General features: G+C 36.5%; 2 protein-coding genes across 6 annotated transcripts in view; one reads left to right on the top strand and one right to left on the bottom strand.

Moving 5' to 3' along the window:
• The window catches only part of Sms (spermine synthase), an 89,556-nt gene that overhangs the window by 21,758 nt on the left and 39,939 nt on the right, over nucleotides 1-27,859 (top strand). Inside the window, exons 1-4 of one of the 5 annotated variants that reach the window (XM_067123818.1) lie at nucleotides 8,541-8,825; nucleotides 14,732-14,807; nucleotides 16,366-16,433; nucleotides 17,557-17,709. In XM_067123818.1, coding sequence (XP_066979919.1) covers nucleotides 14,747-14,807; nucleotides 16,366-16,433; nucleotides 17,557-17,709 — 282 coding nt within the window. In that variant the 5' untranslated portion in view covers nucleotides 8,541-8,825; nucleotides 14,732-14,746. Of the gene's footprint in view, nucleotides 1-8,540; nucleotides 8,826-10,140; nucleotides 10,244-10,404; nucleotides 10,471-10,972; nucleotides 11,112-14,731; nucleotides 14,808-16,365; nucleotides 16,434-17,556; nucleotides 17,710-27,859 lie in introns of those variants that run through there. The other 4 variants (XM_067123819.1, XM_067123821.1, XM_067123817.1 and 1 more) reach the window with 4 other exon arrangements.
• Nucleotides 435-5,962, bottom strand: LOC136849484 (uncharacterized). The gene is made up of 2 exons (XM_067122831.1): nucleotides 5,887-5,962; nucleotides 435-763 (listed from the first exon to the last, which is right to left on the bottom strand). Exons 1-2 carry the CDS (start codon nucleotides 5,960-5,962, stop codon nucleotides 435-437), a joined length of 405 nt encoding a protein of 134 aa, XP_066978932.1.

The following is a 27,859-nucleotide window of genomic DNA, read 5'->3' as shown; positions in this document are numbered from 1 at the left end:
ACTTCCACTGAATGGAGGGAGGATGTTCATGCTTACAGCGAGCAGGTGTAAGCAGGAACATAAAGTGGTTTTTCTTACTTTGTTCCACTTTGGAGTCTGACCTCATGTTATCATTGCTTGGATGCTGAAACAAAGACATGCCTGTCCCATGGAAGGATGTTTGTGTTGTTGTGGCACTTGGATTGTGGCCTAAATTGTCAACAGCTCAAGTTGTAAAGAGCCCTTGTTTTAGTGTCATGGGACAAACTACTACTTCCTCCACAGCCCTTGCTACAACTGCCTCTCCCAACCATTTTGTCAATTCCAGCTGATTCCATGTTGATGAAGTGTATCAATTAATTAACTCTTTCTGGTTTTTGTAAAGAGCAGGAGAACAATGTATGTTAGAAACAGAGGTTCTCTTGACTTGGAATGTCTGGTAACTGTTAAAGATGCTAGAGTCTTCTGACAGTTGGAGTACAAAGTTGTGCTGAACCTGAATCAGTAGATAATGATTCATATTTAAGTTGGGATTTTATATCCCCACTGTTTTGCAGTGCACTTACAAATTCCAGCAAACTTGGTGGCTCAGATTCTCCTCTGATGTCTACTATTAAGGTCTCATCAAATTCTGTCTCATGTTCAAGCACCTGCCTCTTCAATATCTTGGCTGCTTTGGCCACAATTAGTGCTTCATTGTAGTCACATGCCATGGGTAGGGCTTCTCCCACTTTCCCCTCGTAGGCAAGCCAAATCTCTCTTCCCTTTTCTGCATCCTCCAGTTCTGGGATACAGGCAAGTATATGTTCTTTCAACTGTGTTCAGTGCACAAAGGAAGCATCAACAATTAGGTGTTCCAGTCTTTGTTTGTACAAATAATAAAAGTTCTACCACTGTGGAGCAGCACCCATCCTTGGTCAACTGCTTCTCTTGTATGTACGAGTACATCTCAGGCTCTGCAAAAGTATGGGTACATACCTCTTCTCTGTTCTGCACATAATCATCTCCAGTTTTCTGGTTAATTCAGCCCGGCTCTTTGTTGCTCACGCCTGTCAGACAAGATGCGTGTTACATATGGTCTTGGGAAACAATATCTCCAGCACTAAACTTGGCTTAGAGTTTCTTATGCTGCTCTTCATGTAAGGGCAATATCTTGGCCAATCGTAAATCTTTGATTGGTGATGGTTTGTCACAAATAAAGCAGTTTCTTTCTTTCCCAGTCGTAGATTCCTCTGCATCTCCTTCACCTACCTTTTGGGTACTATGTATGAATTTTGTACATGGGCCATCATCTTCTTTTGTCGTGTGCAATAACTTCCTTTTCCTTTCCAGTTTTGTGGTTTTGAACTTGAGCATACATGATTCATGATATTTGCCTTTGTTATTTTCAAAGTTCTGCTGAATTTTATCACCTTCGTCAAACCTTCTGGGATCAAATGGTTTAGCTATTGCATTTAGGATGTAAAATTCAGGAATGCTTGTAGCAACGGTAACAGCCAGCACCAGATGAATCCATTAGTCTTTCATGTGTGTCCTCTTGGCACAAGCAACAAAGCTTCAGGGAGTCATATTGTCTCGTTTTAGGAAAGATTTTGATTTCCAAGATTGTGCTGTCATTGCTTTTGTTCTTTAAACCCTTTGTGCTGTCATTGCTTTTGTGTTTTTATACTGAGGGTTTTATCATTTTACCACCTATACAACGTATGTACTTTCTGATATGGGATACAACTCGCCTCAGATATGTTATAACCCTACCCCTAGCCCAGTCATTCATCTAATCTATCTAATTCCCATGTGATCTGTACACCTTCCAGAAGGATCTAGCCCCGTCTTCTTTGGCTTGGCTCTCCCACACTTGCATATTCTGTCAGTTCAGGTGTGACTGTTGAACTCTGAACTGGGGCGAGCTAAACGGCATTTGAAAAACTAATAGACTTATGTCTACCATTAGCTAGCACTGAACCCTACGCTAAGTCTTACAGCTATAGTGTCAACCAGTGTGCCCTGGTAGTGCACTGACCTACACTATTACACTGATACATTGAACTAATTACCCATTTTTTAAAATGAGGATGAAATAACAAACTAATGCTGAAATTATCCCAAATCCACGTGTTACCTGACTTTTTACCTCCTTTATGAACCTAAGTACAAATGTATGGCTTAATGGCAGCCCTTTTGGATAGTGACAGCCATCTTAGATGTTTCTGGGAAACTACATTACGTATATCGGTATTTAAAGACTGGCTTTCAATATTTTAATATAAACTGAGTGATTAAGGAATTCCAGTGTGATTAAGCAGTTAAGTGTTAATGCTCACATATCCTTAGGAAGCCATTTTGAAAACCTGGTGGCCATCTTGGAAGATGGAAAAATTCTGTGTGGCTGGAGGTTGATTATGAGAAAGAAAGCCAAGAAGAATTGTGTGCTGAATATTAAGCTATAGTATGACCATTTGCACCTTTTCCCCACTATTTTGGTTCTACCCGCTTCACTATAAAAGGCGCAGATGCCAGACATTAAATACATATTACCGCTAACTCGCGTCCAGCAGGAAAATGCTGTTTCCAGTAACTGTGTGAATGAAAAATTTGCACGAATAGGCCTATATGACACGATAAACTAATAGTGAGAGACAACCCTATCCTTATCAGTGTTCGTTTAGATAAGGATAATCTCTCCGTCTTACAACAAAATTTTTTAGTGCTATGACCCACTGATAAGACGGTGAGATAGAATCCCTTTGATAGATAAAGCACAGAAGTGGGTTTGAATGGCACACCACTTTCCAAGTTAAGCTGTTGTCTCTAATCGGCATATGTCCGTTTATTTCGTAACTTTCTTAAAAGTAAAACAATCTGTAGAACGACATCGGGAGAAATTATCGAGAGAGAAACTACCGAAATTTTAATATTAGAATAGTGGAAATTATGAGTAACATATTGTTTTACTTTTTCCCACTTCATGAGAGCATTAACTGTAGAAAATATTTGTTTCTGTGATATGCAATATCATTGCTGCTATTAATTTTAAGACAGCATTTATTTTAAAGTCTGCTCTTTATATACTTCAAAAGATCAAAAGATTATATATATATATATATATATATATATATATATATATATATATATATATATATATATATGCTTCTGGGGCAAAGTTTTCTTGTATGCAAATTTCGTTGAACTCTATGGCTTTTTGATTGTTGATCAACTTCTTATTTGTTTGACAATATTTTCTGAATATTCTACGTTCTTCCAAATTAAGTGGATGAAAAATTAAAAAAACGAAGATTAATTCTTTGTTCCATTTGCTAAAAACACAACACCACAGCTCTTCCGTCACTCGTCGTGACCTCTTCAAAGTGTATAATCTGGACATGTTGCTGTTTCAGATTTAGCTGGCCTTGTGCCAGCACGGGCTCTTGCTCCTAAAGCAGCCCGTAAAGATCTGGACATAGCGTCCTGTTGGTTTGTTACGGTGTGCGGACGGATTATGCAGCGTCCAAAACAATACTAATACAATAAATCATTACAATAACAGTAAGTACAAGATAAACAATTTTGATTTATTTACAGTTATAAAAGTTACAATAAACAATATACAAAAACATAATTTACTTTGTGAAAAATAATGAGAACAAAAACCACGTGTTCGGTTGGCAACAAACAAATAAAAATGCAGGTATACGGATTACGGATATTGGAGGATGGGGAGTGGGAAGTGGCCGGGAGGGGGAGAAAGCGCGTGATTCAAAAGGAGGTGTTGTCGTTGTTATGGTTGTTTCTTGTGTTAGCGTTGTATGTTGTATGGCGCCTGCTAGATGGGAGTGATCTTTCCGCTTCTAGTTGTCTGTTCAATGTTGGTTTCGGCAATAAAATGCAAACAGATTCTGCTATGATTAATCTTTGGCGACTATCTTCTGTGTAGATGATGTCTGTATTCTCCACTATAATTATAGCTCTTGTGTCGTAGGTTTGCGGTTGTGATGGTCTGTGTAGTGTTGTTGGATGGATCCATTATTTCGATGGGCCCGTAGACTTCGTTTTAGTGTGATGGAAGTGTGACCAACGTACGTTTTTTCGGAGGACTGGCACATCTGTCGTAATGAACAGAAGCGAGTACAACGCAAAACTTGACATCTTGAATGACACCAGCAAGTTCCAACCCCTCAGTAAAGACCCAAAAAATGAATCAAAGACAAAAGTACTACGCCTTACCAACCAAATACAAAATGAGATAAATAAAGTTCCCGAAAATAGTTGGTGATTTTAAACCGGGATATTGCTATGGAACGATAAAAAACACATAAAACAGAGAACCCCATCAGGCCTATAATTTCACAAATAACGTCGGCGACCTACCAACTGGCAAAGAAACTCAATGAAATTATAACTCCATACATTCCATCAAAATAATCAGTAAAATCGGGCACAGAATTCATCGATTTACTCCACGGCACAGAACCAGAATAAGGCATCGCCTCTCTCGACGTAGAATTTGTTCACAAACTTGCCAGTAGATGAGACAATCAACCTGATACTCAATCGTATATACCATACTGATCGAGAACCACTACCAGTATCGGAGAGGACATTAAAATCGATGTTCGAAGCATGCACTAAGGAGGCCCCTTTCTTCTCACACAAAGGTGACTTATTTAGGCAGTGCAACGGTATAGCAATGGAGTCCTTTTTGCTAACATTTACATGGACCACGTCGAAACAACGACTTTTGTCAATAATCTATATACGCAAGGTATACAGATGATATTTTCATGACAATGAAGAATAAAAATGAAGCCACAGAATTAGCCGAAGAATTCAGCAGAGAGAAAACCCTTCCTTTCCTAGACATCCTCATAACACAAAGAGGGCAAACGTTCGACACCAAAATGTACACAAAAGCAACAAACGCGGGGCGGTGTCTTAACGCACGTGGGGAGTGCCCAGCTGCTTATAAGCGATCGGTAGTGGACGCCTACATTAAGCGAGCTAGAACCTACAACTCCACGTGGCGCGAGACCCACCTTGAAATCGAGAGAGTCAAACAGCTCTTGACAAATAATGGCTTTCAAGATAAACTGACCGAAGAAGTAACAAGAAGAATCGAACAGTTCTACACCAACGACACCAAAACACTACGCGATGGCGATAAAAATATCATTTATCATCGAAGCGAATACAATATTAGATTCAAGGATGAGAAAAGGGCGATCACCAACATCAAGAGAGGAATAACACCTAAAGCGCCCCTTCGAACAGGTCAATGTACGCGTCTACTGCATTTTGACAGCTTTCTCATAATGAGAAATAATGCCAGCCCGAACCCAGACAAGCAAGACAGTACCAACGTCGTTTACAGCAAGGTCTAGAGAATACAAGGTCTTCTCACGCGCAGGATTAACGCGGTTAAGGAGATGGGAGTTAAGAAACGTGACGTCACGCGGTCTACTTGCTTTCTCCTCTGCCCAAGCTCTGTACTAATGGGAAAACTTTTCTCCTGTTTCCTCGTTGTCTCTTTTTAATATTAAAAATTATGATTCATTCTTTTAGGGAAACAAAGCACATGTTGACCATATTCATTTCTATACGTGTATTCATCCAAATAATTACAACTGGAACTTAAAAACGAAAAACATTTTCACTCTAATATACAACTCACACTCAAATACACATATACGAGTACATGTATACATAAGGTTAACAATTATACAATTATGTGACCAACTTTTTCGTTATGTTTACAATGATAACAAATAAATATCTTTTCCATCGATTTTAAATGCTCCAAAAATTCGGGTCGAGGTTTCATTAGCTTCTCATTTGTTCTACTTATAGTGCCGATCCTTGTGCCATCTCCTTCGGTTCTTTAGTTCCTAGAAAGTCATATTCGGGGAAACTTACGGGCTACAAAACCACCCACATATTGCATGCCTCCTTCTTCAGTTTTGTCTTCATTGTCATCCTGCAATGCCTCCATTGGCAAACAAAACAAAATTGCCGATAAGCTTAACGCTTTCTGAAGAGATGTTTCTTCAGCCTCTTAAGAAGTGCTTTCTTTAGTTATCAAGTTAGAAAATGAGACCTCAGTCATATTATCGCTAATACAATTTTCAACATTGTATTTGGCGCCTCATAGAGTTCTCTCTTTCCCAGGAGATGGGCTCAAACTCGGTGCTTAAATTCAACAGGTGATGGGTGCTGATGACATGCACCCATTTACCGTATACAGCCAAAAGTGTTTCCAGTCCATCCCGATTCAACCTATGAATCAAGATGTATGATATTGCAAAATTTCACCTAACATCCCTGGCAAGTTCGTTAGAGATTTGCAAGATATCACAAGGCCTTTTTGGAAAGGGTAAAGTTCTTTTCCTCCCAGACTTTTCATTGTTCTGGATAGGTGTGTCATCTCTTGCAATGTTTTGTTTTGGTTTCTAAGATTAGCTCGTAAGCATTCCGTGTTGATTTGGTTTCTAAGATTAGCCCGTAAGCATTCCGTGAAGACTTTCTATCGAAAGGCACTCCAGAACTGAGTAAATCAAACCACTTATCAACAAGGCAAATGAACTGGATTGCACTCTCCCAGTGCCTATCCACAATCAGACCTTTTTCTCCGAAGTGTTTGAGAGTTTTATGAGTGGCAGAGTAACTGTAACGCTAATTTCACTGTCGTACCCTCCATACCTGTAACACTTGAATGCTTTTCAAATAGTTTTCGAGTTGTCATTAGATCACCTTTACTTTTCTTAATTAGTTCCCTGACTCAATGTAAGCAGTCCTACAGTCCGATAACCTAGATCCATGGTCTGAGAAAGTGAAGTGTTTCTGATGAGTTTTATCAAGTAAGGAGCATCGACAAATACTTTCCCTGCAGTAATCCGCAGGATTAACAGTGTTGGATTAGCCTAGTTACGCCATTGCCTACAGAATTCCATAACCTTATATTTGTTGCCCCAAGTCATGAACCATACCAACTATAGGAAATCCAGCTTTCGCTATCTTAATGGTGAATTAAAATAGGAGAATTTTAGTTATATCGGTGTCGAAATTACAATGAATAAGCGGTTTCCAAGGTCTGACCTTTACACATTGCACTTTTGAGCTAGGTTCATACAAAGCATCTGTGCCTTTATCATAACTCCATCTTTTTGCGACACTACACTTTTCGTTCATAGGAAATCTATGAAGAATTAGATCCCTATTTTTTTCCTATTTTCAAAGTACCCGTTTAGTGCGCAAGATTTGGCTCATCACATAAACTGTCTAAATTGCAGCAAGGAAGAAAAAAATATAAGGCCGCTATTACGGACAATATCAATACCAAATATGTGGAAGCAAGGCCTACAGTGTTTGTTTGTAAACGAACTGATCAGTCAGAGATTACTAAGGACCGTGAGTAGACCGTGTGACGTCACAACCTCTACCTGCGCATTAGATCCCAATTTTGGGTCAGCCGTGAGAAGACCTTGTATTCTCTAGACCTTGGTTTACAGCTTTACCTGCCCAGAGAGGACGTGCCAGTGCTACGGAAAAACGTACGTTGGTCACACTTCCACCTCACTAAAAAGACTTCTACAGGCCCAGGATCCAGAGAAGCCCATCGAAACAACGGATCCATCCACCAACACTACATCGACCATCACAACCGTAAACCTACGACACAAGAGCTAGTGGAGAATACAGATATCATCTACACAGAACATATTGTAGTCGCCAAAGATTAATCATAGCAGAATCTGTTTGCATTTTATTGCAGAAACCAACATTGAACAGACAACTAGAAGCGGAAAGATCACTCACATTTCGCAGACGCCTTACAACAACATAAAACGCTATCATAAGAAACAACCATAACAATGACATTAACTCTTAAATCACACGCTTTCTTTCCCCTCTTTCCACAACCCCAATCCTCCAATCCCCGTAATCCGTATACCTGAATTTCTATTTCTTTTATGTTTGTTGCCACCAGTACACGTGGTTTTTGTTCTCATTATTTTCCACAAAGTAAATCATGTTTTTATTATAAATATTGTTGTATTGTAACTTTTATAACTGTAAATAAAATGGTTTATTTTGTACTTACTGTAATTGTAATGATTTATTGTATTATTATTGTTTTGGATGCTACATATCGGTTTTTGTCCGGCTGAATTTGGAAGAATGTAGAAGACTCAGAAAATATTGTCAAAGCAATAAGAAGTTGGTCAACAATAAAAAAAAACCCAGCAACAAATTTATGAATAAAATATATATATATATATATATAACGATAATTTATGTATATATATATATATATATATATATATATATATATATATATATATATATATATATATATATATATATATATATAATGTGTGTGTGTGTGTGTATCAAAATAGATGTCTTGAACGGAAGAGAGAAATCATCTTTAAAATTATTCCATATTTTAAGACGACGTTAATTACGTCTCAGTTTAAGCTAAAACATAAGCAGAGACATAAGTACATCGAGATATGATTTATCACTATTTGCTGGGCTTTGATAACAAATGTGAACAAGCTATAATACACGATAGTGGTAAATTTATTACAGTGAAGGATGAACCATTTTTGATCTGATAAAATAGAACTGAAGTTTAGTATTTTTTATGTAAATTTCACTTTAGCTGTTAACCCCGAATAAAAAGAATGAGATAAGTGAGATCGCATGAACAAAACGATTCGAGACGTAGTGCAGTCGAACGCGAAAAACCCCGTCTCTTTCAGATCGCATTAGAGCAGACGCCGTGCAGGACAGACGTCTTTATTTACGTCTTGAGTCACTTGATCGAAAATACTCTTCTTGAAGCTCAGCATGTAAGTGCACATTTTGTATATGTTACACTCTGTCTTGCTGCTCATTTTAGTAATATCCAAATACCGGTTTAAGGGTCTTATTTCTCTCAGCACTTCCGATGCTGATAACCCCATGAGCTAGATCCACGTAGGAGCAAGAATTCAAGTTAGCGTGGGTTTTGAAAGCGTTGTAAAGTGAGCACTTATTTGGGCAGCAACAATGGTACTAAGAATCAATCTGGTGTGTTGCTTATTTATTACCGGCAGGGGCACAGAAAGGTATAGTACAAGCAGTTCTCTTACCCTTTGTTCACTGTATGAATATTTCTTTTTACCTTCCTGTCTCTACGTGCCTTTGTCTGTAAGAAGGGAGATAAGTGGCCACAAATGTGACATACAGCTAAAGAAAACGCCGCGGGTGTCTTACTAGAACCAGTAAAGAATGAATGAAAAACTCGGAAAATACACTGGGCAATGACGAGAAATGCACAGAATGCATTGGTTAAGAGAAAATTAAGGTATAAGCCAACTTTTTAAAATGAAGGAGGTACAAGCGCAGAAAAGCTTGTAGCCTTTCAACAGATAATAATACGAAGAGAAAACAGGGAGCTCTGTTAATCTTTTATCTTCGAAATGTACAGAGGCACTGATAATACCGATAATGGAGCGTAGGAGGAATTGTAAAAGTTCGTTTATTTATTCAAAAAGAAGAAATTTGTGAAATTACAGTTTAGCGTTCACAGTGGCTTGTTTATTATTCTCAAAATAGGAATGAAAGAGGAATATATATAAATATATATATATATATATATATATATATATATATATATATATATATATATATATATATATATATATATATATATATATATATATATATATAATATCTGACAGTGGTTGTAAACGAAAGACGTGAAAATAATTTGTTTTGGGGGAAAAGAAAACGGAAGGTAATGTCGGTGATGTGTTTGCAAATAGAATTGTTCAAGCTGAAAGCCACAAAATTAAAGGTTATTGGTAACAATTAAATTCACACGTAGATTAAAAAAAAAAAAAAACTAACGTCGCTGAGGGCTGTTACATACAAATTTCTTCTGCTAGAAATAAAGCATTTCATGAATTATTTTCTTCAACAGAGTAGAAGTAACAATACTCATAAACCTAACATGCATACGATATGTTTTAAATGGCTTATTAATGTCCAAATACCGTTTTATAGGTCGTACAATCTTATTTCCCACAGCAATTCCGGTGCTGGTCACACCATAAGTCAAATCAACGTGACCCGTGGTCCCCGTAGTCCCTTCATATATATCATTCTTTCTATTAATAACACAGCGAACTGTGAACATCCGTTGCACAGCAACAGTGGCACCAGGTCACGGGACCAGTTAGGGTGTGTCCATGATGCCGGCAACTAACGTTAGGAAGACAGATGAGTATGGTTCTCTTTTCCGTTGGGTTTACATTTAGGATGAAAGAAACACTAAATAACATGTGAAATTAGTTTCATTTATAAAAAAGCGATAAAAACCGAAAATAAAAGCTAGAATCCATTTTAAATTTTTAGGCCCCGCACCTAACTCCAGTCCAGTAGTGTGGTATACCCGCAAGTTTGTGGAGTGTGTACTTGTATGTTTCTTTATACTTCTCCGTTTATACATATGTAAGTCTCAAGTTATTAGTGCCTTTCTGTCTGGAAGGAGGGTGATAGGGTTTACGAATGTAATATACAAACATAAAATGAAAGCGGTACTGAAGAAAGCACCACGGGTGTCGTGCTAGAACCAGCAAAGAAATTATAAAAAGCTCGTTAAACATATTGAGGAAATGGAAAGAAATACAGTGAGTCAGGATAAAGTTCACAAATGAAAAGGTTTCGGCAAGTGTCAAAATATCACGCAAATAAAGCGAGATAGAAAAAAAATTAACAAAAGTCAGAGGTGCCGTTACAATTCGAAACTTCCTCTTCTTGAACCAAACATGAATTGTTTTCTTCGATAAAATACCAGTAATAATACTCATAAACCGAATGAGAAACTTGTTCCTTTGGTTTTCTTTAATAACATTTCTGTGATACTAGCCATATTCAGCAGCACACAATACCACGTTAAGAAAGCAAATAATGCAATAGTAAACACACATATGAACAAGAGTCTCTTCACTCTATCAGACTGAGTGCACGATGAACGCACCCTTTTTTTGTTTACTTTTTTGTTGTTGCTCATTTTGGGTTTGCCGCTTCTCCGGATCTCCTTTCAGAGGAACAGGTGCAATTTGGCAACCCGCGTGAGATCCTGGTTCAAAGTTAGTTGACGCCACTCGTTGTGAAATAATCTTGTTTAATAGTGTGTAAGGACGAGACAGCCGACGCATTTTAGCCGCCAAATTGCGTCCTTTATAATACTGACTCTTCTCAAAGGGCAGTTACATTAGCGTAGCTTGTCGTCAGTCAAATCTGATATTACGTTTAGATCAAAGCCTAGACATTATATGCTCACTTTATTGAGACTTGAATGCCACTGTAACCTCTTGTCCTTGCAGTTCATAGGTGGTTTCACTGTGGCATAGGCTAAGTTACTTTATAGGCTTAGCATAGGCCAATTATCCTGGAACCGTAATGGCACAGGTAGACCTTTACGATAGCCTAGTCAGTCAAACACTCTAAGATTGCCAAGATGGGGGCAAGGAGAAATGCAGCACAGCTGAGATCTGTATAGCTATTTAGCCTAAACCTTTCTCATAATTTTAGCTTGATCCCTTGTTTATAGTTTAGCCTGAGACCTGTCGTATCCTGTACTGTTTTGTTTCCACTTTGGCTTTCCACACTGTCTTATCACAATGGCAGCTTGAGTGCAGTAGTTCTTTAATAAGGCATTTTGTTTAAGATTAAGCCAGTAAAGTGACCACTGACCTAAATAGCCTACTGCATGCTGACCATGTGTTGTGAAAACTGAGGATTGGTAATATAGGTAAAAAATTAGCCTATGACACGTCTCATTGTTGTTATGAAAACAACTAACCTAGGGTAAGTTTGCAATGAAAAGATCTAAAGCCTAATGTATTTTCGATGTCAGTTTTAAACTCATGGTTATACCTTAGAAAATTTCACATTAGTAGGCACTACTGAACCCATACTTTTGTCATAACAGTACTGTAGGCCTAAGACATTTGTCAGCATGAGGATTCCTTATTCGCCCCATCCTAGCGCTCTCAGTGTTTGACAGACTACAGCTTTAAGGTCTGTCTCCTCTGTTAACTTAGGTTGTTATGGATTAGCGTAGCCTAGGCTAGCCTACCTATGCATACAAAGTTTTCTAGCATACACTGGATGCTTGGAAACTGTGAAACGTAGCCTTAATGTAGGCCGTACCCAGTCAGGGACTGTCTCGTATTATGAATGGTAGTTCTACAGAACTCCTCATGGAAATATTGTTTATTAAGAACATATATGGACTGACCAGTATTGTGAAGGGTGTACAGTATATAATGCAATACAGGTGAGATCATTGAGAGAATTAATGAGATAATTTGAGAAGTTGGCCCAAGTGTAGAATGACGGGACAGGTTCTGCAGACATAAACAAACCCAACCTTTCCTAGAATGCCAGGCTCTGGCCTAACCAGACCTTACGTCTTACCTCACTTAGGATGCCATGAACTGACCTGGCCTTGGCTTCTGTTCAGAGGTAGTCCCTGTTGTTTTGCAAACTACCTGAGAAGTCTAACATCATATTTTTATGTTCATTTCCAAGGGGCTAGTGCTAAACATGGTGCCCCACATAGTTTATATGTAGAATTACCAATTTTTTTTTTACTGAACAATAAAGAAAAGTGTGTAGGCTATATAATGCAGTACAGGTGAGATATGAGAAATTCACTGAGGTAATTTGAGAAATTTACTGTCTTATTTATGTTTTATGTTCATCCCCTTGTGGGTGGTAATAAATGCAATGCCATCGCAGAGCTATTATGTAGAATTACCTTGTAAACTGCTAACAATTCTTAGATTTCCATAACTGTTTAAGTATAAAAAATTAAATAAGGTAATGAGGTTTTAGCTCATAACTGTAATCCTACCAAAGTCAAGTACATGGACAAAAATCTTTCTGACTAGTTATCTTGTGTTTATGCACTATTAGTTGTGTTTTCCCCTCCCATGATCTATATCCAACACTTCGGGGGACTCTGGTTGATGACCTTGTTGTGGTTTATACATTTCCTGCCTTTTTGACTGGTTTTGTGGTAGCATATGCACAAATCACAACACAGACTGAACCCTTACCTTTGTTTTAGCTGGGAAGTGCATACAGGTTATGTACTTAATCCCATAACCTACATGATTTAGCTGGTCATTCATACACTAAGCAAATGTCTGTCGCTGGGGCAGATTATTCCATGGCCAAAACTTTCTTCATTTGAACTTTTTTAGTCTAAACATTCATTAACTGAGGTTTCACTGTGCCTGTGTTTATATATATATATATATATATATATATATATATATATATATATATATATATATATATATATATATATATATATATATATATATATATATATATATATATATATATATGTGTGTGTGTGTGTGTCTAAGTACTGTGGTATTTGTAACATAGTTAAAACATTCACCCTTGTTGTAGGACTACAGCACTATCATAATAATTTTCACTCCTAAGATAAGGGTGTTTCATCAGTTTCATTTTTTATATGCAGTACATAGTGTCTAACTTTGTTGGTCTAGATGTGCCAAAGAAAAGATACACCTCATTATATCAGCACCACTTGGGTCTTCAGGCAAGAGTGATCGAGTTATTCTCACGGTTCATTTGTTCATTGTATTGTCAGGACCTTTGGTTTCTATGCTTCTGTCTTTGTTATCGTTTTCACTCCTTCATTTTTATAGTTAGAAAGCCTTGTTGTAGGATTGTAGTACTGTAGTATGAAAGCCAAATATATATCAGAGTAAATGCTTCTCAGTTCTCCTGTTTGCTGTATTTTTATTGTCTTTTAGCCATCACATTTGTCCTTAACTATGAACACATTAATGAAAGTTCAGTAAGTCTCAACACCAAAGTAATGAAAGTTCAGTAAGTCTCAACACCAAAGATGTTTAATAGACTTAGTTGACTGTATAACATTATTTTATATAAAAGACCTTTGAATAACTTTTAACTGTGTGAAAGGTTCATACTGCATATGTGAAAAATGTCACTTGTAAAGAATTTTGTGCCCTATTAAAACGTATTTTAAAATGCGGAAGAGGTCTTTCATCTTTCTCTTACCTTTGCACTTCTCCATACAATATACTGTATATGTATTTTCAAACTGACACTGTCATTAAATGTTTTAAGATGGCCTCTCTGACAAAGGGGAACAGAGTGGCTCATTGGTAGAGCCATGAGCAGGAATACTCAAAGTTTAGGTTTCCGTTTCCATTTGTGTCTCACCCAGGTGTAAATTAGCAATTAGCTGGAAGTGAGAGTGGTGAGGATATTGAAAAAGGAGCTAGCCACCCTACTCCACAAACTCTGTTGCCCAGTATACATGTCTCTCAAGACATTATCAACACCATTCTATGGCATGACTGTGACTTTGAGTTCTTTCTTGGTTTTATGAACATATTTTTCATCTTTGGAGAGAGCTGAAGAGCTAAGCCCATTAAAATATTCCTTGGGTGAGGTTATTTGTTTGTGTGTGTGTGTCTATTTACCTAATATTTTTTATAAGATTATAATTGATGATGGTGGTATTCACTGGCATGAATATGCAAATTGTACTATTTTTGTCATTTAAGTGAATTTTTGTTTCATCAGAATTGGTAAAGATATTGGTTTAAAAAATTGAGTATGTTATTTGAAAGCTGATGTTTATTTTCTTTTGGCATAGAGCTTTGCAGTTAATTCAGTATATTTTCTTCAACAGACTTAAGTTAGAACAATGGCAGGACACTCAGTTCCTATCGATTTCCGTGTCAACCCAGCCAAAATAACCAATCCAGGTTAGTTGATTTGCCTCAAATTACTATATGTTCGTTATATTTTTTTAAGTTTTAGATATTCATTTATTTTTATTGCATGTAATTTCTTTGCTGTTTATTCATTATCGCATTGTACAATACTCTTAAAATGTATTTTGTTTAAATGAAGTATGTTATGATTTTTTTACCCTACTAATGAGGAAATAGAAATGGTCTTGATGTGTGCATAGCTTTTCAAGTGAAGTTTTATCAAACATTGATCCTATTTGCAGTATTTGGAGAAGGATAGGCCAGGTATAAAAATGATAAAAGTACAGTATTATGAAAGTTAAAACAGATAAATGTAGGTACAATATATGTTATTAAAGGTTCCCTTCTTTGGGAATAATCAAAGATCTCTACAGAAAAAATGTTATTGTTGGATTACTTTTTTACCACGCCTCTCTTTCTTCCCTTAAAGAGGGGTGGTTACAGAAGGTTAGAACTTTCTCTCCAGCAAGTCAGGAATTAGGTTGCTAGTCCCATTATTATTGTTATGTAGTTGCTAGTGGTTCAACAGTGATACTGCTTAAGCAACAGACAGGGTAAGAATTCATGAATCCTGTATGTGGCAGTTGGAAAATAATGATATTAAATGATAGTTCACTGTAATATATGACAGAATTAACCTTTTTGACATGTCACATGATTTAAGAAATTTTAACTAGAAGTGACCAGTATCTAATGTGATATTGTTAAGATTGGGTGTGTCAACTAAAAGTAATTGAAAATCCTTGGTAGATCCTAGCCTTTTACAGAAACATGACTTGGGCAGCTATTTGCTTAATAAACCCACGTGTGTATGTGTAAATTCTGGTCATGAAACTGTAGAATTACAGTCTTGTTCAGTATTAAAACAAAGCCATGTATTCACGGGAGATTTATATTGGTGTTGGAGTTGCCTACATAGTTATTAATAGAATATCCATGTGTGAAAAGAAAAACAGGAAAAATACTTGTCCAAAGAGGGTATGGTTCACAAATGACATCAGAAAAAAGACAATGCTTGTGATAGTGTCTGCTGGTCTCCTTTGGTTAACTCGGACTTACATATGTGAATGAGAAATACGAGACAGATGGCCAGAGATAAATAAAAGATTTGTGAAAGGGAAGGCACAGGAAAGACAAGATTTGTGTACTGAAAATATAGGAAAGACATGAATGTTGAAATTTCAGAGAGGTCCTTTTGTGTTGCATGTTAGGCAATGATGAAGTGTTTTAACTTTTTCTGTATTAAATCTTTTCTTTTCAGTCATTCTAACTTCTTGACATCTTTGAGAATAATAATGATCATTCAGAAAAGAAGATTGAAATATTTTTTTATGAGCTTAATCAGAATGTGGTTTGTAATGCACAGATATTTATTGTTGCTGTGATTTCTTAGGGTAAAATTGTCATATTGTTTTTGGCAAGGAGAGTTACATGTTAGTAGAGTGCTTTCCTGTTATCTTAAGTTCATTGTATTAGTTATGGTTAACAAAAAGAGAAAAGGAAAGTTTGTTTTAAATTCTTCATGGAAACTAATTTTTTTTTTTTTCAGTTGAAAGGAAGACACTCCTTCAAGATTTGGTTCCTGTTGTTGAACCTTTTACTGGCTCTTTAACAGAGGTATTTTACATTTTCCCCATGTGTCTGTTTTCTTTGAAATTTTGGGCTTTATTCATGTGGTATTGTGTAGTAAAATATTGAAGAATTCAGATTTTCACTCAGTGCAGAATAGTTGTGTTTTTACCTTCAGGGCCCTGTCAGATGTGATGTGACAAAAAAGTTTGATTGCATATTTTAGCAATTTATCAGTTTCATTCACCAGTAACAAATTGTACTGCCAGTTTGTTCTTATAATCAACCTTTGTTGTATTACAGTTCTATTAATAGACATCTATATACTTAGAAAGTATTCAAACGAAGACAGTATTAAGCATATTCTGATTTTCAAAGTAGATTGTCCACACACACACACATACACTTACATGTGTAATTGTAGTACCAAACCTTAAGTCATGCCCTGAAACTCTCACTTTGTTCCAGACCCACTTTATTATCATAATCATTATCAACACCCAGTGATTTCCTGCTATTTATCTAAACAGCACATTGCTTGAGAATTGAGAGGTCACTTAACTAAGCTTCAAGGTATCTTATTATGTACTGTCTTTTCTTTCTTTAGTGATAAAACTAATCAAGCAGATGGAAAAGGTTTCCAGTTTTAGTCTTTTAAATGATTAACATCTTCAAAACAGTGTAATTGGTTAGTGAAGAAACAAGGAGCAATATTTTCAACAATATTGATAGAGGATTATAAAGTACAGTGTTATTAAAAATGATGCACTAATTTTGTTATTTTTCTTTAAACATTGGTCAAACCATTTTTGTTTAACTTTTGTTACAGCAGCTATTGGTAGTGTTTGAAATATCACAGCCAGTAAAAAATAATAGCTTTTGTGACAGGCCCCATTTGAATACATATTCCATTATCTAAAAATCAGACGTGCAACTAAATACCAATACTCGTGTTACCTAACAGGGCCCTTGAAATATGTTAATTGTTGAAAATCCATATGATTTGCTCAAGTCAAGAATTTAGTAACCTAGCTCAAGTGTTTAATGTTAATGATCGTCATGATAACGTGATAAAAACAATAATTGTTACTGTAATTGGTTTAACTTGCAAATTATTGGAAAACTGTACTGTACTTTGTATTTTTGTATGATGTTATATTTTCTTCTTCAGATTTCTGTTTCGGAAGTCCCAGGGGGTAACTTTGTTGCTTTGTATGCTTCTGATGCAATGACATTCTCTGTCAAGTTATATGCAAATGGCATAGTGTCAGGAACGGTTGAATATTACACTGATCAAGTTAACGAGCACAAAATTGTGAATGATGTAAGTATAACATGTTACTTTTGTCTATATATGGTTTGTGTTTGAAATTCTGTTGTGTCTAGGGAACTTAGTTCTATAGTATGTATAGACCTGAAGTTGTAGTATAATTTGTGATGCTAATTTATACAGGTCGACCAACACCAATCCAGCATCACTGGGACCTGCTGGGTACCGGATTAGTGATTTTGCTGGATTACAGAGTGGTTAGGTTAGAATACACTTAACCCAGCAGTTAAGCACCTCATCCTACCTTTAAAATACCCTGTAAATTAGCACAAGTTGGTTAATAAGGATAATGAAATATTAAATAAAAATCAAGTGAAAATTGAGTGAAGCACAAACAAAATAATTGGTAGTTCTGCTGACTTACACAAGTAAGTTCATCACTGCCACTTCCAAAGTGCAGAGCTGGAATTTGCAACTAAGCACATTTACTTGTCTTGAGGTGAAGGGCTGTCAGGATTCCTTTCTTCTTCATCTTGGAATTTTTTTGTATTTTACACTATTGTCAGTTACGTTTTTACTGTATTTTCTCATTTTTTTTTTATTTACAAGCCAAATGATAGACAGTCATGTTTGTAGGGTATGCATGAACTCAAACTCATTCGCTGGCGTCGGTGAACTTACTACAGCTTGTTTTGGTTTGTGTTGTTATTGTTACTCCTGTGATTTTGTAAATTTACATTCTCGTTTATATTTTTATTGTATTTTTTTTTTTTACAATCGAAATGATAAACATAAACGTGTGTAGGGTACATACAAATGTACAAACACATTTGCTGGTATTGATGAACTTGCTACAGCTTGTTTTGGTTTGTGCTGGTATGCTTATGATTTTTTAAATTTATATTTTACGCCATTCCCATTTATATTTTTACTGTATTTTCTCATTTTTTATTTTTACAACCCAAAAGATAAACACAATATTGTGCATGGCATACTTATGAACACAAACTCATTCACTGGTGTCAGTGAACTTGCTACAGGTTGTTTAGGTTTGTGTTGTTACATTTATATTTTTTTATTTACATTCTACGCTATTCTCATTTATAATTTTACTGTATTCTCACATTTTTTATTTTTACACCCCAGAAGATAAACAATCGTGTGCGTAGAGGTTGTACAGTCACTCAAAAATGTTTTGCAACATGTTCCAGAAGTTTTTGTTCACCTAACAGTAATTTGTTCTTTTGATATTTACAAGGAAATGTAATTTTCTTATTCGGCTTTGGTTATTAATCATACGGTTAACAACATAAAAAAGAATGGTGAATGAAAAATTCATATTACGAGAAATGACGGAACATTTTGAAAAATTTAACTTCAGATGATTGGGCAACAGAGTCAAAGAAGAAACTATATTTCGAATCCAGATAAAAGCTTATTGACTAATAAAATAATATTGAATAATCATCAGTGAAATTATACATAAATAAAGAAAGAAGGAATTCAACCATTAGTGTTGTCAAAAAAAAAAAATCTCATAACGTCGTATGTTATCGTGTGACTCAACATTTGGGCAGGAAAGTTAAACTAAACTGTCTCATCACTTGCACCGATAAGATGGGCAACAGACTCAGCCGCACCACAATCATTAACTTGCATAAGGCTAATGTCTCTGTTGTAAATATTGCTCGGCAGCTTAGCGTAAATAAAACAACCATGTATAGAGGGATACAATAACAGAGAGAACAAGGAAATATAATAAATTCATTGTAAAAAGTGGAGGACGACCCCATTGTTGCACTACTGTTAAGGATCATCATCGGATGATCACTGAAGCTCTGAAGGAGCTCCACCTGACTCCCCTGGCAACTGGTGTTGCTATAAAGAGAGAACATTACGCTTTCCCTTCAAGTTGCTGCTCAAACCATCCGTAACAGGCTACATGAGACCAAGATATTATTTCATCATACTCCTACCAAGAAACATTTCATATCAGCGGAACACAAAGAACAGAGGCTAGGGTTTGCGTTATAATATAATCCAGTGGCCGATGATTTCTGTAAGAGTCATCTTTTGCGATGAGGAGGAGACATTCTCCACTGATGAGCATGGTAGTCTTCTTCACTGCTGGCATTTAGCATTAACTAAATTAATGTTAAACTTCTTGCTAATTTTAATTCTTTAGAAACTTAGATAATAAGAAATACAAAAATAGGCATTATATATTCAGTTAACTTCATAAGAGGCATCAGAATGATATGCCTAAGTAGCAGTGAAAGAAATTAGAAAATACACATGATAACGGCATTATATATATATGTGTGTGTGTGTGCGATTATATTCTATGTATTACAAAAATAGACGTGAAATCTGTTAGTCTAGTTCAGTATATTTTATGTTAAGTTTCACTAGTTCACAATATACATAGGATTAGTCATTCAAAAATTTGATTAATGATAATGTGCAAGCAAATCTTTGCAAAAGTCGTATTTGTTGATGTTAATAAGACTAATAGTTCAACTTATAACAGTGGTAGGCCTGTGTCTACAAAGTTCACACATATGAAGGAGATCAAATAACGGTAGTGATGGCAGTTGGAGATGAAAATATTAAAACATAAGAACAGCAATGACCTCTGAAGTATTATAGTAACATCCTTTAATTAAGTAAAGTATGACAACAGTAAGCAGTATCAGAAAAAGCCCTGTTTAAGGGAAACTGCAGATAATTTCTCAGACCCACCACTAGTGTTCAGGTGTTTCATGCGTTTACAACTGAGTTGCCAAATAGCGCCAGATGTCGCTATTATAAGCTGTTGTCCGAAAAGTTTTGAAGTATGTTGGAAAACATTTTTGAGTGATTGTACATATGCATGCACTCATTCACTGGCATTGATGAACTTCCTAAAGCTTGTTTTGTTTCATGTTGTTACACTTATGATTTTCTTATATATATTTTGTGCTGTTCTCAGTTATATTTTGACTGCATTTTCTCATTTTTTTACAACTGAAAAAATAAATACAATCGTGTGTAGGATATGTAAGTACGCACTTAAGTAGTGCCAATTGTAGTGGCAGGTTGGTGCGGTAACCCAGGAAATTTGAAATTGTGCCAGCCAAAATTAGTACCAGATTAGTGATGGAATCAGATTAGCGATTGCTGATGGTCGACCTGTATTATTATTGAAATATATAAAGGTGTATAGATAATGTTCAATTTAATGTAACCTTGGTGAGAAGGTTTTAATGTACTGTAATCCTGTAATGCATTCTTAAAATTTGTATTCTAGTGAACTAGCTTGACAGATCGGGGGGATATAGCTACTTGACCTGTGTCAGTGTAAAAATTCTTTCGTAGATTTGAAATTGTCAGTCCAACTCTTTTCAAATTGTGTAAGCTTAGTGCATCAGAGCAAATGTCATGGATTCAAATTCCATAAAGACCAAATAAGAAATTCATAGCTGGATTCATGCCAAAATGGCCATTGGTTTCTTTGATAATGTAAAAGTAAAGTATAAAGATATACAAGTAATTTATGAATTTTGTTCTCCAAGGAACCATTGGCTATCAAATGTTTCATAAAATTCACAACCAAAATTATTTGAAATTTGCATTGCATAAATTTGTTTATATACTGTTTATGGACTTTTTTTTATGAAGGAATGCATTTATCAAAATATTTAAAGTACAGGATTTAAATAGATTGTAGTAATTACAAGGCAAAAAGTGTGGAAACTACTAAAGTCTTTCTTTGTAGGTTTTAGTACATTGTAATTTTACTAATGTTTTCTTTTCTATTCTATATGCTGTCTTGTATTGTCATCAGACTGTAAGTGAGAAGTAACATGCATGTTTTCTCTTTTATTTCTGTATTGAGAAGTAATCCATTAAAGCTGGGAATTGAAGTGATAAGACCCCGCCAACCTGTTTTTAACATATGTATCACTGATCCATATTTCCTTTGCACTCTGTGCTGCAGTATAATCTATGGTGGGATGTGATAGCCAAAAAGATAAATTTTTGGTAATAAGTATTAATTACAGTAACAGTAATTTGAGCCAGATTTAATACAAAATATTGGTTGCATGTAGTTAGTAATACTGGCTTGCTGGGATTTTATTGCTAATGATACTATTCACTGAATATAGAAGCCCCATTGTACACAGTCTCTGTATTGTCCATAGGTAATTTCTTCTTAGGAATTTGATGGAGGTCACACAAGTACTGCTTAAGTCAAAGTGTCAGGAAACATTTTTGAAATGAACCTTACCTCTCCATGATATAGGTTTACTTGCGTGCTAGCTGGAGTTTGACAGATTGCAAAGAAAAACAAGAACACTTTGTTTTCTATGAATATATGTTTTTATCTATTTCCCCCATCCCCCACCAGGGGATCATTAGGTACAAAAATCGTAGCCTGTCAGTCTACTTGTGTTGCCGGTTTCATTACTAGGTAGACAGATTGTTAAATGTACTCAGTTTTTTATTGACGAAATTGGTTTGTTTTTAATTTTCTTTGATTTGATTTTGAATTTTGATTGGTAAGAACCTTAAGGTAAGAGTTGCCTTAATAGGCTTTATTTCAGTTTCATTGACCCTCATGTGATGTGTGCACTGCTGAGGGAAGGACTGAAATTGGAATAAGCGATGTGAATTGTAGCCTACCGAAATCATGCGGAAATTTATTGTGAACCAAGGGACCTTATTAGTTTGTAGAAGTAACTAAAGACAAGAGGATAGGTTTTCTAGGATTTGTGTCAAAAGGATGCATGTTTTGTCTGCTTCCCCTTTTAGGAGCTGGATAGGTCCTATGCTGCTTTGCTCTAATCTGTTACTCCAGTTAAGCTTCCCATTGATTCATGGCACAAGATTTGATAGGATTAAGTAATTTTTTATGTTTGCTTGGTGTAAGTTTTGTATCTGTGCTACCCTCCCATGGGTCTTGTTAAGCTCAGGTATTTTCCTGTGTCAGAGGAAAGGTTAGCGCCCCCACTTTTGGCTTACCATGTCCTTGGTGTATCCTTTCTGGCTTCCTTAGGGCCTGGAGCAACAGGGATCCGGGACATGTCAGAGTAATGCGGATCTGTGCCTGTTGTCTCCTGCCGTTTGGTCTGGCATCAGTGGTACCAGTTCTGGTGCCAGAGTTTGTTCTGCAATGGGATTGCTTTGAAGAGAATAAGAGGAGTCGCCCAGCATTTTTCTGTCATTTAATTTTTACCCGGTTTATTAATTTATTTTTTCTTTTTTAGCAAGTGAGATCTCTGTCTGTATTTCCCTTTACCTCCTCTTATTTGTTCCTAATGAACGCCATATTCTTTGGAGCTTGAATTTCAAGTCAGTGGCCCCTGTAGGCTTGTTCCATATGAATAGGTTTCGTCTTCTGACTAATAATAATTACTAATAATTAATAATAATAATAATACTAATAATTAATAATAATAATAATAATAGTAATAATAATAATAATAAACGCCATCTGGTAATGTTTAGGTTGGTTTTGCCACTTCCACCAAGTAGTACACAGTCAGCTAAACCTGACTCATTGAGGAAAGATTCCTTTTGCCTTTTAGGATACGGTAGTTTCACTTGAATCCTCTGTAGCTAAGTATCATTTCCAGATCAAGATTGATATTAAGTATCAGTTAGTTTCTAAAGAGGAGTCTGGAGTTTCTTTCGTTTTCTTGTGTAACATGGCTTTCTTCAGCCAGCGCGATTGTGCACCTCGCAGTTTTGATGCCCCAGTCTCCTGCAAATAGCACAGTTTTGCTCACTTGGCCACAGTGCCATGTTTGACTTCATTAGAGTTTTTTTCACATTTTATTAAAGGAAATTACAGTGCTGTACTTTATTGTAACTTGTCATAGAGTAATCATGCACAATGCAAAAGTTAGAGAGAGAGACCTCAACTGATACCATGCTAGGAAACACCCTACTGTACATATGTATAGCCTATAACATGTTTGTTTTTCACATTTTATTAAAGGACATAATAGTATTATGTAGTAAATAACCATGCACAATATGAAAGAGAGAGAGAGAGAAACAACTGAAACATGCTAAGAAATACCTTACTGTACATATGTACAGTTTTTTCACATTTTTCGAAGTATATTACATTTCTGTACTGTAACGTAAAATAAAATAATCGTGCACAAAGTACAAAAAAGAGAGATGGGGAGAGAGAACAACCAATACTGTGCTAAGAAACACCCTACTACATAATTACTGCACTTTAACTTGTAATAAAATAATCCAGCACAATGCAAATAAAACACGGGAAGAGAAGATACTGCAGTAAGAAACAGACTTCCATACATATAGCCTGTAACACACAAATAATAGTACACATACTACCTTCCCTTTCTCCCCTTTTATTTCTCATTCTTTATTTCTTTATGCTTCGTATTACAGCAATTTTAAGTGATATAATGACAAACTCACCCCAAAGATGAAAAACTAAAAATAATGAGAAAGCAAGAGAGAGAGCAAGTTTTTGCTATTGCTGTTGGCTTAAAAGCCCAGTGCTACTTAACACTTCATCATAAGTCACATTGTTTATTGCTTTTAATTGGCAGATACTAATATGCCATCAATTCCTTAGTGTATAGTTGAAGGTGTGGGGGTGGGCAAGTAGTATTTTTTGTAAGCTGTCCTGCTACAGGCATAAACTGATGTGTCATCACACACCATTGTGAGTTTTTGCTTCTTAATGGCTGAAAGACATAAGAGCCATAAACTCGGTAACAAAGAGCGTTTTCCCTCTTTGTTCAGTCTTGGGTGATTGTTGCTTGTTTGAATTATTTGCAAGTGTTTGCGATTCGTGATGGTATACTCCAAACGTGGATTTTGTTGCAGTGCTTGCAGCATTGCAGGTACTGTTATTGTGTGTGTGCATATTGCTGTGTATTACATGTATGGCCCCACCTTGTCCTAAGAAAATGAGGAATTTCTTGACCCTTCAAAAAAAGCTTGAAATCGTCGAGAGAACTGAGGCAGGATTGTGTATGGCACATATTATGGATGAGTACAGCATTACTTGGTAAGCCTTGCAATATCAAGACTTCTCAGGACAAGCTGAAGAAGTAGGCAACAGACTTTGGGAAGATGATATCCAGGAGTTAGGTCCACAAGGTCAAGTGGGAAGATGTCTAGGAGTCAGGCCCACAAGGTCATGGCAGAGGGCCATGACGACATTGAACAGTCGACCTTGATTTGGTTTTATCAGCAAAGGTAATTGGTGGGCATGTTGGTGGTGCTGAGTTGATGGCTGCAGCTATGAAGTTTGCAGGCCAGCATGGGGTTGCAGACTTTAAGGGGACCGAAGGTTGGCTGTTTTGATTCAAGATTCGACCTAAGACTTCTGGCGAAGTTTTGGATACTCCCGAAGAGGAAATAGTAGAGGAATTTCAGCAGATGGAAATTTCCTTTGTTGATGTTGATGCACCAGGTTTATGCAGTCAGAAGTTTATTTATACAGTATATTTTATTACAGATATGGGAAAATGTTCTAGCCTTTTGTATCAAGTTTTCAGTTTATAGTGTTATGGATGTTTTTATAAGCATACAGTATTTATTGTTTATGGTTATGCAGTGGTGGCAAGTTAGGGGGAGTAAGGGTAAAAAGTTGCTGTTTTATTCCTATGGAGGTCTTTTTATTTTTTTTACTTTATCCAGATTTTGGTCTTATCTGACAGGGCCTTGGCCCCGTAAATCTGGGTAATGGAGAGGTTACTATTTTTTTTTTTTTACATTTTTGGTATTTATGATTTTTTAATTTTATTTTTATTTTGTATTTCTATTTTTTATTTTTATAACTCTTACTTATAACTCATTACTTTTTATTTTATTTTTTACATTCATTTTTATAACAACTCTAGTTCAGACCATTCCCCCACCCCCAAAAGGAGTGAGCACTATCAGCAGACAGCAGAATAGGAATGGAGGAGAGAGAAAGAAGGAACCAAAAGGATTATGCATTGTCATCAGAGGCATATTTCCTCCCAGTGAGGCTGGCAAATGCTCCTTCATTTTTTTCCCTTCAAAACTTAACCCACTGAGGAGGAGTCCACTCAGCACACTCCTTGGAAGGGGAAGAGGGGTTGCACACCTTTCCCCTACAAAAGGAACAGCACCCGTGGAGGTCCACATGTATGGGAGATATGAAGTACCTACAAGGACACTCATGCCCCTCATGATGGCATTCAAGTTTCATCTCTTATTAGCAAGGAAAAACAAAGTCTAAACAAAAAATAAGTAAAAGGAAATTATCCAGCTACTCATCAACCATCATTCAATAACAGGAGGAAGAGAGAGTGCAACAAGAAGTCCACTCTTCATGACAACTGAGAAAATAGTGAACGGTGACGTAAGGGTAAGGGGTACTCCCCTATTCACCCATAACCACCAGTTAACCACCTTGTTACCAAGCTTGTACTGATGCTTCTATACAAAAGGTGATGGTTTATATTTCCATAGGACAGTTAAGGTAGCTATCTATTAATTTACACATAAACATACATACTGAAGTGTCAACTTATATATAACTATGATTATACAGTATATGCAAATTGTGTAATCATAGTTTATAAATAATTTTTTCATGATTTGCTCTAAGCTCATACACCTGTCTCACCTGAAATGCACCTGGTGGAGCTAACACTTCTCTCTTGTTTGGTGCATTCACAGTCTCTAGACAGTACATTTTGGCCAATGAAGAATTAGAGGAATTTATTTTTGGTGATAGAAATTCACTTCTTGTCATAATGTGGTTCGGATTCCACAATAAGCTATAGGTCCCGCTGCTAGGTAACCAGTTGGTTCTTAGCCACGTAAAATAAATCTAATCTTCGGGCCAGCCCTAGGAGAGCTGTTAACCAGCTCAGTGGTCTGGTTAAACTAAGATGTACTTTTTTTTTCTAGACAATACATGTAGAGTCGTGGGGTTTACCTGTGACAAGTTTCCACTCACTATTCACTGGTGCTTGGTTGATCTACTTGCCTGTGGTCATGCTGCTCCCCACCAGCCTGTGGCTTTACATTGCCATGGGGTTGCGTACACATGACAGAGCATTGCTAGTTGTCTTGTGCCCTCTCCTAGTTAAGGTGTTACCATATGTAGGAGTTGTATGGATCTGTTGACTGGAACTCAGGAATTTTCTGAGCACTGGTCTTTCACAGCCCAGGCACATCAATCAGTACTGGCTGTATTGACTGTATGCTGTAGTCTTGTGAGTGGGCACTAGAGGAATAGGACAGTCTACTAGTTTAAACTCTGCTTTAGGCTAGTGAATGGCCTAGTGGCGTTCATGTAAGCAACCACTCTTTTCTGCTTATATCCGTTTGAGTGGTATTCTCATGCTGCACTACTTAGGTGCCTGGTTTGTTCTGAGGCCCTCAGAGATGAGAACAGAGATCACATACTCTTTTGCCACAACCTTGGGAAAGTTGGGTTTTATACCCAATCAGGTGCTTTGTCTGCTGCTTGTGAATGAGACCCAATTCTTATGTCAACAAGATGTGGGGAGTGGGTAAAGGACAGTACCTTCAACCTGTCAGTAGGTGAAACAGATGGCTGAGTGTTACTGTGGACAGCTTGCCACACAGTTGAGCAATAGGCCAGATACATTCCATGATGGAGGGATGTTTTGTTAGGCTACTTTGGCTACCAGTGACTGGTAGTAAGACTAGCAGTCTTATGTTCTAGAAGGGGAATGGCAGTTCGAACTCATATGGAGGCAGATATTCTCCTGAATCATGTTTTCCATGGGGTAAACTAAAGGTGCTTCTATGTCTATGTCCATACCCAGATATGTACAGTATCTTATCTGGCACTAGTTCCAACTTCTCCTAGTTAACCCTCTAACGCCGAGCCTCTATTTACAAAAGTGTCTGTCGTATGCCGGCGGCGTTCGGGAGTTAGCGCTGAAAAGGAAAAAAAGTTTTTTAAAAAAATCGCAGCACGCTTAGTTTTTAAGATTAAGAGTTCATTTTTGGATCCTTTTTTTTTTGTCATTGCCTGAAGTTTAGTATGCAACCATCAGAAATGAATAAAATATCATTATCATATATAAATATTGAAATATATGACAGTGCAAAAAAAAATTTCATATATAATTGTATACAAATCGCGCTGTGAGCAAAACGGTTAAAGCTAACAATTTATTTTTTTTTCTTTGTATTGTACACTAAATTGCAATGATTTTGG

The sequence above is a fragment of the Macrobrachium rosenbergii genome, chromosome 21 (assembly GCF_040412425.1).
Source record: "Macrobrachium rosenbergii isolate ZJJX-2024 chromosome 21, ASM4041242v1, whole genome shotgun sequence".
Taxonomy (NCBI): domain Eukaryota; kingdom Metazoa; phylum Arthropoda; class Malacostraca; order Decapoda; family Palaemonidae; genus Macrobrachium; species Macrobrachium rosenbergii.
This window is presented reverse-complemented; position numbering and strand designations above follow the sequence as displayed.

What these genes read in the sequence shown, in the direction of transcription:
- LOC136849484 (XM_067122831.1), bottom strand. Translation starts at nt 5,962, where the DNA reads ATGGAGGCATTGCAGGATGACAATGAAGACAAAACTGAAGAAGGAGGC. An exon ending in TGTGGGTGGTTTTGTAGCCC is followed by an intron (nt 764 to 5,886) that starts GTAAGTTTCCCC and finishes CCTGTATCCCAG; the next exon opens with AACTGGAGGATGCAGAAAAG.